This window comes from Rhincodon typus, chromosome 17 (genome assembly GCF_021869965.1).
Source record: "Rhincodon typus isolate 14 chromosome 17, sRhiTyp1.1, whole genome shotgun sequence".
Lineage (NCBI taxonomy): Eukaryota > Metazoa > Chordata > Chondrichthyes > Orectolobiformes > Rhincodontidae > Rhincodon > Rhincodon typus.
Genome location: NC_063348.1, coordinates 12,309,830 through 12,320,726, shown reverse-complemented (window position 1 = coordinate 12,320,726; position 10,897 = coordinate 12,309,830). Strand labels below are relative to the sequence as shown.

General features: G+C 41.8%; 1 protein-coding gene across 1 annotated transcript in view; it reads left to right on the top strand.

The window, feature by feature from the left end:
• Positions 1-10,897, top strand: part of f2 (coagulation factor II (thrombin)) — a 61,207-nt gene that overhangs the window by 4,469 nt on the left and 45,841 nt on the right. The window contains exons 2-4 of the mRNA XM_020518652.2: positions 3,123-3,283; positions 6,741-6,765; positions 7,504-7,563. Of these exons, the coding sequence (XP_020374241.2) occupies positions 3,123-3,283; positions 6,741-6,765; positions 7,504-7,563 (246 nt within the window). The remainder of the gene's footprint in view (positions 1-3,122; positions 3,284-6,740; positions 6,766-7,503; positions 7,564-10,897) is intronic.

The window sequence follows — 10,897 nt, the reverse complement described above, 5'->3', positions numbered from 1 at the left end:
GGCCTAGACCCTTCATCTGATGAAGGGTCTAGGCCCGAAACGTCAGCCTTTCTGCTCCTATAATGCTGCTTGGCCTGCTGTGTTCATCCAGCTCTGCACCTTGTTGTCTCGGATTCTCCAGCACCTGCAGTCCCTGCTATCTGTAATGTTCTGGGGACCTGGGTTCGAATCCCGCCACAGCAGATGGTGGAATTTGAATTCAATAAATGTCTGCAATTAAGAGTCAAATGATGACCATGAATCCATTGTTGATTGTTGGACAAAAACATCTGGCTCACTAATGTCTTTTAGGGAGGGAAACTGCCATCCTTACCTGGTCTGGCCTACATGTGACTCCAGACCCATAGCAGTGTGGTTGACTCTTAACTGCCCTCTGGGCAATTAGAGATGGGCAATAAATTCTGCCTAGCCAGCGACACCCTCATCCCGTGAATGAAATAAAGAAAGGAAAGGTGAGAGGGGAAAGATTTACAAGGGACCTGAGGGGCAATATTTTCACACAGAGGGTGGTGCATATGGGGAGTGAGCTGCCAAAGGAAGTAGCAGAGGTGGGTACGATTACAGCATTTAAAAGACATTTCAACAGGTACATGCGTAGGAAAGGTTTCGAGGGATATGGGCCAAATGCAAGCAAATGGAACTAGTTCAGTTTAAGAAATGTGGTTAGCATGGATGCGGTGGACCAAAGGGTCTGTTTTCATGATCTATGACTCTATAACTGGCCACCCAGTCTTTCTGCAAGTATTGTTTACCTCAATGACAACCTGATCCACTCTCCCTGCAGAAATTGCTCCCTCAACTAATCTTTTGATGGCCCACATTCTAGGTTTCCAAAAGAACAAGCTGCCGAGATGGTGGATGGTTACAACTTTCCAAAGTTTCCTGCATTCTAGAACAGATTGGAAGTTAACAAATGTAACTCTGCTATTTAGGAAGAGGTCAAAAATCACACAGTTATGGTCCAACAGGTTTATTTGAACACACTAGGTTTCGGAGCATTGCTCCTTTCTCAGGTGTAGCAATGCTGCAATAGCTAATGTGTTCAAATAAACCTGTTGGACTATATCCTTGTGTTGTGTGATTTTTGACCTTGTCCAATCCAGTCTAAAACCAGCACCTCCATGTTTAGGAAGAGACACAACAGGGAATTACAGGCTAATTTGCCTGATATCAGGACAGTAAAGGAATCTATTTTTGTGGAAGACTTAATAATGAACTTAAAAAATTATAGTTTTATCAAACAAAGAGAAGTTGTGTTTTACTTATCTGATTTTTTGAGGATATATCTGCTAGGGCAGGGTTCCAGAAAATACAGTCTGTGTGAACTCCCAGAAGGCATCCAACAAGATGCCACATAAAAGTTTTTAATGCAGAAGAGATTTTTTTTTTCTTATAATTAAACATTTATATGCAGGCCATTTTAATATGGCAGGGATATGTTGAACACAGAGCCCAATACAGAGGACTTTCATTGCAGTAAAAAGTCAGTCAAAAGAATGCTGGTCCATTGGAATAAACACAATCCCATCATCGCTGTAAGTGCTGCACTGGATTTGAACGTAGTCCTATCACCTTTTGGAACTGGAATGCTGGGTTTAAGCCGAAACGTCACTGCTTGGACTTGATTCTATCGTTGCTGGGAACTGATGGACTGGATTTGTACAGTGATTTAAGGAACAGCAACTGACTTTCAAAGATCCTGGTGTGTTTGGAGGAGCGTTGTTCTCTCTGCTTACTCTAGAGATTAGAAAAGTGTTAGGGCATCACTACTACCTACAGTTTGCAATATATTGGTGCTGATTAGCTATCTGTTGTGGCATTTGATAATCCTTTTCTACGAAGCATTATTGAAGCACAGAAAACTTTACTCCTTGACTAGCTTTTGGCCTTGACTTTGGGTGTCAAGTCTGCAAGTTATCCTCCATGTAGGCCTCAAGCAGTTACATTATTTTACTGGTCCTTAAATGTCCTTGAACTAAATCATTTATTGATTTCTTTCTTTGAACAATGAAACATCTCAGTTATTACAGAGAATCTATTTTGGGATACATTATGTATTTGAGATTCTGATTCCAAAATGTCAGTCTAGTTATATAAAAGTGAGATTATGACAATAATAACTGTTTTTCAAATTATTGTAAACCAAAAATAAAACTATGAAACATCCAAGCATTACAGAGCTGGACATGAAAAGAGCAATTATGAGGAGAATCATTCTGGTTATTCGCTGTCACTGAATTTAATTGTGATATCTGCCACTGTGGCTGGGCAGACAGTTGCTGTGTTACTTCTTTACTCATAAAAAATCAGTCCTTTAGGACCACTGGTCAAGAATCTCCTCTGAAAAGAAAGAAAGATGTGATTTGCATTTGTGTAGTGCCTGTTACACCTTCTGGCTGTCCCGAACTGTTGTACAGCCAGTGAAGTATTGTTGAAATGCAGTCAACTGTAAAATAGGGAAGTTAACAAATTGGATTTAAGTAATTACTCTTCGAAAATTGAAACACTTACTTTTGAATACCCCAGGCTAAATAGTGATAGCGGAAGTCACCCATTAGAAATCTATGGAATGGGTTTCTCCTAGTCACTTGGAATGGACTTAGACAGGGGTGGGCAGGAATACCTATTAAAAAGCTTGCCAGGCTGGCTTCCTGACATTTTCCTGCCTCTGAGTGCTCGGTCCATAGATGGCAATCTCCTGGCAGGATTGAGAACTTTCTTAAGACAGTGACAGCTCGCCAGAAGTGCAGGGGACCCTCACTTTATCTGCTGCTTGTCTCCTCACAGGAGGTGAGAGCACAGCAGAAAGTTGGAGAACCATGAAATGAACATGCAAAGTTATCGTTAAATGTGACTATAGGATTTATTCAGCATACCTGTAAGTAAATGCTTTCAAATGGAAATGTTTCCCCGATAGACAGATCTGTTTCATAGTTCTGGGTGTCAGGGTTTGTCTGCCGATTCTAGTAACAGTAGTCCATCCCAACGTGATGCCCTCTCCCTCCCTGTGCACCAATGCACATGTACCAACTAAACTCGTACATGAGTTTAATTCTTCCTTCTACCTGTTTTGTGTCCCATGTTATTTATTTGTTTCACAATGCATTATTCACTTTATTCAGTGTTCCTCAACAACCAGGAAGCATCCTCTGTGTTGAATCGAATTCGGCGAGCCAACAGGTTCTTAGAAGAAGCAAAATCTGGAGATTTAGAGCGAGAATGTATCGAGGAATACTGTGATCATGAAGAGGCCCGTGAAGTGTTTGAGGATGACCAGGCAACAGTAAGGAACAAGACCAGAAATTAAACTTATTTAGAAAGTATATTGTCAGTATGTCGTGGTGATTTAAATTATGTCATGTTCAAATGAGGTTTTAAGAAAATTAATGGCTGAATCTTACATTTTTTGGGTTAATTGTCACTTTCATTGTGTTTTATAGAGGGTTTCTCTCCATGAGGCCCAGTGAAATCTCTCGCCATATTGTCCCAAACCTTCCTAATTTATTACCTGCCCCCTGCTTTTGGTACTCCCCTTTGGTACCCCGCTTTTGGTATCATCCTTTGGTACCGCCTTTTGGTACCCCCCTTTGGATCCACATCAGGCCATTGAACGTCTTGTAACACTGCACTGGATCCTCAGGTGCTGACCTCCACAGCTATATGGCGTCACTTTTTTTCAATAATGTGTCTCACGGCCTCCTGTGGCCACAGTACCTCCCTCCTAATTCCTACCTCCTCAACCCAGGCCTGAGTGCAGAGTCCAAAGACATTGGATCCTACCTTCAGCCATGTTGTGCTATTCTCATTGTTCCCTTTCTGCAAAATTGCTAGCATCTGCTCCAGGCACAGTGCAGCTCTCCTTTTAAGAGGTGCAAGCTAGCTTTAGCATGTCCTGAGAAGTTGTGATATTGGTCCCCCTTACTGATAAGACCAATAAACAGTAAGGTGACAGCTTACTGAATGTAGAACCTATTCAAATAAGCAGGCAGCATGACTTAGCAGTGCTGCCTCACAACATTCAACAAATGCATCATGATTCCTATGATCATTTTTATCCATCTCTCCAATTAAGCCTCTTATTTTACCATCCAGTCTCATGTTGATAATATTACGTATGTTACCATCATCAAAAATCCGTAGTGCTTTCAAAATATAGCTGTGATAGTATTGACAAACTAGCATGCAGACAAAATAAAAACAGATTGCCCCCTTCCCTTGTAATTCAACATCAAACCCATTTAAGCCATCAGCCCAGATAGGATGCCCATTACCTACAGTGGGAAGGTTTGGATTCATGCATGTCCTCAACCTGTAAATTCTTCATCTCAGCAAATGGAGGGAAAATTGAAGTTACTTTATAATAGAACATAGAACAGTACAGCACAGTACAGACCCTTCAGCCCACGATGTTGTGCCGACCTATTATCCTATTCTAAGATCAAACTAACCTGCATACCCTTCATTTTACTAACATCCATGTGCCTATCCAAGAGTCTCTTAAATGTCCCTAATGTATCTGACTCTACTACCACCGCTGGCAGTGCATTCCAAGCACCCACCACTCTCTGTGTAAAGAACCTACCTCTGACATCTTCCCTATACCTTCCTTCAATCATCTTAAAATTATGCCCCCTTGTGATAGCCATTTCTGCCCTGGGAAAATGTCTCTGGCTATCCACTCTATCTATGCCTCTCATCATCTTGTACACCTCTATCAAGTCACCCCTCATCCTTCTTCGCTCCAATGAGAAAAGCCCTAGCTCCCTCAACCTTTCCTTAAAAGACCTGCCCTCCAGTCCAGGCAGCATTCTGGTAAATCTCCTCTGCACCCTGTCTGTAGCTTTCACATCCTTCCTATAATAAGGTGACCAGAACTGAACACAATATTCCAAGTGTGGTCAAATCAGGGTTTTATAGAGTTGCAGCATAACCTCACAGCTCTGAAACTCAATTCCCCTGCCAATGAAAGCCATGACACCATACACCTTCTTAACAATGCTGTCAACTTGGGTAGCAACTTTGAGAGATCTATGGACGTGGACCCCAAGATACCTCTGTTCCTCCACACTGCCAAGAATCCTGCCATTAACCCTGTATTCTGCATTCAAATTCAACCTTCCAAAATGAATCACTTCACACTTTTCCAGGTTGACTTCCATCTGCCACTTCTTTGCCCAGCTCTGCATCCTGTCAGTGTCCCGTTGCAACCTACAACAGCCCTCCACACTGTCCACACTCCACCAACCTTCGTGTCATCGGCAAACTTACTAACCCACCCTTCCACTTCCTCATCCAAGTCATTTATAAAGATCACAAAGAGCAGAGGTCCCAGAACAGATCCCTGTGGACCACCACTGGTCACCGAGCTCCAGGGTAAATACTTTCCATCTACTACCACCCTCTGTCTTCTATTGGACAGCTAATTCTGTGTCCAGACAGCCAAATTTCCCTGAATCCCATGCCTCCTTACTTTCTGATTGAGCCGACGATAGGGAACCTTATCAAACGCCTTGCTAAAATCCATATACACCACATCCACTGCTCTATCTTCATTAATGTGTTTTGTCACATCCTCAAAGAATTCAATAAGGCTTGTGAGGCATGACCTGCCCCTCACAAAGCCATGCTGACTATTTCTAATCAAACTGTTCTTTCCAAATGATCATAAATATTGTCTCTCAGAATCCTCTTCAATAATTTGCCCACCACAGAAGCAAGACTGACTGGTCTGTAATTCCCAGGGTTATCCCTATTTCCTTCCTTGAACAAGGGAATGACATTTGCCACCCTCCAATCATCTGGTACTACTCCAGTGGACAGTGAGGACGCAAAGATCATTGCCAAAGGGACAGCAATCTCTTCCCTAGCTTCCCGTAGCAACCTTGTGTACATCCTGTCTTGCCCAGGGGACTTATCTATCCTCATGTTTTTCAAAATTTCTAGCACATCCTCCTTCCTAACATCAGCCTGTTTGAGTATAACAGCCTGTTTCACACTGTCATCACAAACGTCAAGGTCTCTATCACTAGTGTATACTAAAGCAAAATATTCATTAAGGACCTCTCCTACCTCCTTCGACTCCAGGCACAAGTTCCCTCCACTATCCCTGATTGGCCCTACCCTCACGCTGGCCATCCTCTTGTTCCTTACATAAGTATAGCCTTGGGGTTTTCCTTAATCCTACCCGCCAAGGCTTTTTCATGCCCCCTTCTAGCTCTCCAAAGTCCATTCTTCAGTTACTTCCTGGCTACCTTGTAACCCTCTCGAGCCCTGTTCAATCCTTGCTTCCTCCATCTTAAGCAAGCTTCCCAATGTGAGATATTGAGAAATGCTCATGTGTCAGTCAGTGGTTAGCACTGCTGCCCCACAGCACCTGAGGACCTGGGTTTGATTCCAGTCTTGGGTGACTGTCTGTGTGGAATTTGAACATTCTCCCCATGTCTGGTGGGTTGGCCATGCTAAATTGCCCGTAGTGTCCATGGATGTGCAGGATAGGTGGATTAGCCATGAGAAATGTAGAGGGATGGGTCTGAGTGGGATGATCTTTGGAGGGTCACTGTGGGCTCAATGGGCCAAATGGCCTGCATCCACACTGTAGGCATTCTATTCTAACTGGAGAATAATGAATACTATCGAGATGGCTAAAAAAATTAACTTAAAACTAATTTTTAAAAATCTAATCTTCTAAATATTCTCTTTTACAGCAAGCTATTTATTAATAATTGTTTTCTCTTTCTCAGGAGAAATTTTGGGTCACTTATGAGGGTAAGAAACTTGGCTTCTAGTTCTTTTATGTCATTTTCTCTTTTCAAACAGATTTTCTGCATCACAGATTGACCTCTCTCTCCCCGCTCCTCCTTCTCTCATCTACTTAAACTTGGCAGTTGCCCTGTGTTAGGCTTCTCTGGGTTTCTGGAATAGGAAACATTAGTTCACTTGATTTGTACTTGGAATGTCTAAGCTGAATATTATGAATTTCAAACCATTAAAAACTTACTTGTGTTTTCAATGCATTCTCAGCTATTGCTGCCAACACAGCCTATTGCCCATTGCTATCTTGCACTAAAAAATTGGCTGTAATTTTTTGTGAATTCTGAAGTCCATGTGCGACCACAAAGCTGTTAACTCGGGAGTGTTTGCTGTTATACTTGCTAGTAGTTCGACAGAGCAGAGTAGTTTTCTAAGTTCCTTTGGAGGGTAGCTAAGAATTAATCACTGAGACTAGAGTCACCATGTAGGATAGACATCAGGTTTCCTTTCCTAAAGGACTTTCACAAACCAGTCATATTTTCATATTAAGTTAACAGCTTTGTGGTCACTTTAACTGATATCGAAGTCCAGTTCTTTCTCAGTCTCTGTGGTGGAACCTGAACTGACATTCTCTAGATTATTAATCCATGTAGCCTCACTGATTATCACCTTTTCTATTGATTACCTATTCTGATATTCATGCCAATACATGACACAGTTGCGTTTAATATTACTGTGTGCTTTTATTTCCAGTATGTGTTGCTGATAACGAAGGCAGTTCCCCTCCAGATCACCTGAAGAAATGTCTAGATGGTAAGAATTGACAGTGGGCAACTCTGTCAAAAGAAACTAAATTGTGAGAGTAATTCACTCATTTAGCGGCAAATTAACATGCCATGTTCTTGTCTTTTCAATTAGTTTTCTCTGCGTTAAACGTTGTCCCCCCCCCTCTCCGTATCCCCTCCCATGCTATTTGTTATCAAAGTGCTCAAACTGTTAGCAATTGATGCCACCTGCCCAACAGAAATGAATAGACCCAACAAAGTCATAGCCCTTCCACTGACATAGAACCACTTCAGAAAGTTTGAAACTCTTCAGTCCTGAATAATGTACCTGGGTTGGGTGCACAAGTGGCTGAAGAAACCTCAGCTCTAAAGATTTAAAAATGGCTGCCGGCACTTCCAGTTTCAAGTTGAGGGTGGGCATGTATGGCATGGACTGGGAGTTGTAATGGACAAGCTGGGAAGGTCCTAAGGGGGCTGCTGGTTCCTGATGCAGGATGGGTGGAAAGCATACCTTGTGGCTCCAGCGTTTTGTTTAAAGTTTAAAATTAAATATAAAAACAGGAATCACTCCCCCCGCTCTCACTTTCCTCACTTTCTGTGCCCCATCCATGCCAACCTATGCCCCTATACCCAAACTCCATGGTCCCTTGTAGCCCCTGTGCTACCTTATGTCTATCTTCCCATCTCGCATATGCCCCCAATAATTCCAATGGTCCTTTGTAGCCCTGACACCACCACTCACTACCCTTTGCCCCTCCTTCAATGACAATTTATCTATAATCCAGCATGGGCATTACTCAGGAGGTATCCTGAAAGAAAGTAATCAATATATTGATGATCTCACTATTAAAAGAAATCATAAAAGAACCAATACATTCAAATGGTTACAAATGTAAACAAACATTTCACTTGGGTGTTTAATCCCTTATGTCAGCAAACATTTCTATTCAATCATCAGTTGGAGCTGTCCATTAATAGGCATTCCCTTGTGAAAGTAATAGATTGGAAATCAATTATGTAGTACAAATTCTGTAATGGCCTTATGTAAACAGACACTCTGAACTGGCTAACATTATATTTTAACTACACTGATTTTGGTTGATGACTTGACAACTTTGCCAGTGCCAATGAATTTATGCAGTTTTTACAAATAAACATTCTTTTTCACAATCCCAAAGGTACCATTCCTCCAAATAAGCAGTCACCGGACTCTCCTCAAAGAATGTCTTACCTCCATCAAACATGTCCCAGGACCAGATGCAGACAAGTATCTAACCATCAAAAGAGGAGAAATATAAAACTACTGTTCATCTTAGCTCCCGCTTCACTTTACCTTCTCCCCACTTACTCCCCATGTCCCTTCAGTGCCAACTCATGCAACCTAATGCCCTCTACCCATTCCCTATAGCACCTGATACACCTACCATGCCAACCAATTAAGTATCCAGAAGTATCCATACACATTGGAGGAAAAATAAAGCTTCAGTTTCCAAACTGCAGACTACACTCTATTAAGAAAAACACTTTCATTCCTATGTACTTTGCTTGACAAGTCGACAGATCTTGACAGTTGTTGTAGCTTCTTGATGGGTTGTCAGATCTTGAACTTCTTGAAGCTTCTTGGCGGGTCAACACTTGTTGCCACTTGTGAAGTTGACATTGTCATAATATCCTCAGAGGTACTTCAGCTCTCCAAAAGGACTACTCTGGCTATCCAAAATAAATGCACCGAACTGTTATGGAACAGAAAGAGGCCGTTCAGCCCATCATGCCTGCACAGGCTGTATTACCTTGTGCCAATCTCATTGATGGTGATGTTCTCCCAGGGTGAAAAACAGGGCCATCAATACCAATTCCTTTGGAATGTACTGATTGTAACTATTTAACAGTCATGCATACTTTACACAACAGGAGAACAGTGAGAATGCTGGAAATCTGAAATTGGAAACAGAAACGACAAGAAACATTCAGCTGTTACCATAGAGAAAGAAACAGACCTAATGTTTCAGGTCGATAACAATTCATAAGAATTTGAAAGTGCAAAAGATGAATAACTTTTAAGCAGAAATAAAACCAGGGCTGCTTCCAAGCTGTTCAGTCACAACATCTTCTGGTCTGATTAAAGTCCATTGTCCTGGGATGTTAATTCCATTTTTTTGTTCACATATACTGCCAGAATTACTTTCATACAGAATCATGGAAAGTTTTTTTTTATTTATTCATGGGATATGGGCATTGCTGGCTAGACGATTTTTATTAAATTCAACTTGGGATTCAAGCACAACCCCAGAACAATGGTCTGAGATGCTGGATTACTAAACCATTGACATTACCAACACACCATCACCTTCACAAAATGGATTGAGGCCATTCGGCCATGCTGCTGGTCACATTTCCCTGCCCTTTTTTGTAGCCCAGTATTTTTTTTACTCTTCATCTATCTAACTCCTTTCTGAATCTCACAATTGAGCCTCCACCACAGTCCTAGCAAAATGCTGCTTTTAAAAAAAGTATTATTTTGTTGTTGACTTTTTGCCACCTTAAATCTGTGCCATCAGATTCTCAATTCTTTCATCCAATGGGAACAGTCTTTCTCTGTCTATTCTTTCTAGAACTCCCGTGATTTTGAACACCTCTATTGAATCTGTTCTCAAACTTCTCTCAAGAGAACAGCCCAGCTTCACTGATCTATCCACAGAACTGAAGTTCCTCAGCCCCCAACCATTCTCATAATTCTTTTATACATCCCTCTAAAGCCTTACCATCTTCCAAAAATGCAATGCCGAGAATTGGACATCATACTCCAGTTGAGATCGAACCAATATTGTACAATGCTTCACCATAGCTCCCTTGCTTTTGTATTCTGAGCCTCCATTAAAAAAGCATAGGACACTATCAACTCAGTCATTTATATAAATGGTTTGGATGAGAATATAGAAAGCATAGCTAGTAAGTTTGCAGATGACACTAAAATTGGCAGGAAAGTGGACAGTGAGGAAGGTTATCGAAGAGTACAAAGGGGTATTGATCAGCTGGGCCATGGGGGGGAAGAGTAGCAGATGGAGTTTAATCTAGATAAATGTGAGGTGTTCCATGACGGTAAGACAAGCCAGGGTAGGACTTACTGAAGTCCCTTGGGATTGTTGTGGAACAGAGAGACCTAGGGATTCAGGTACATAGTTCCTTAAAAGTGGCTTCACAGGTAGATAGGGTGGTGAAGGAGGCATTTGACATGCTTGCCTTCTTGGTCAGAGCATTGAGAATAGGAGTTAGGACATCATGCTGTGGCTGTACAGGACATTGCTGAGGCCTGCATACAGTTTTGGAGTACTGCATACAGTTCTGGTCACCCTTGTATAAGA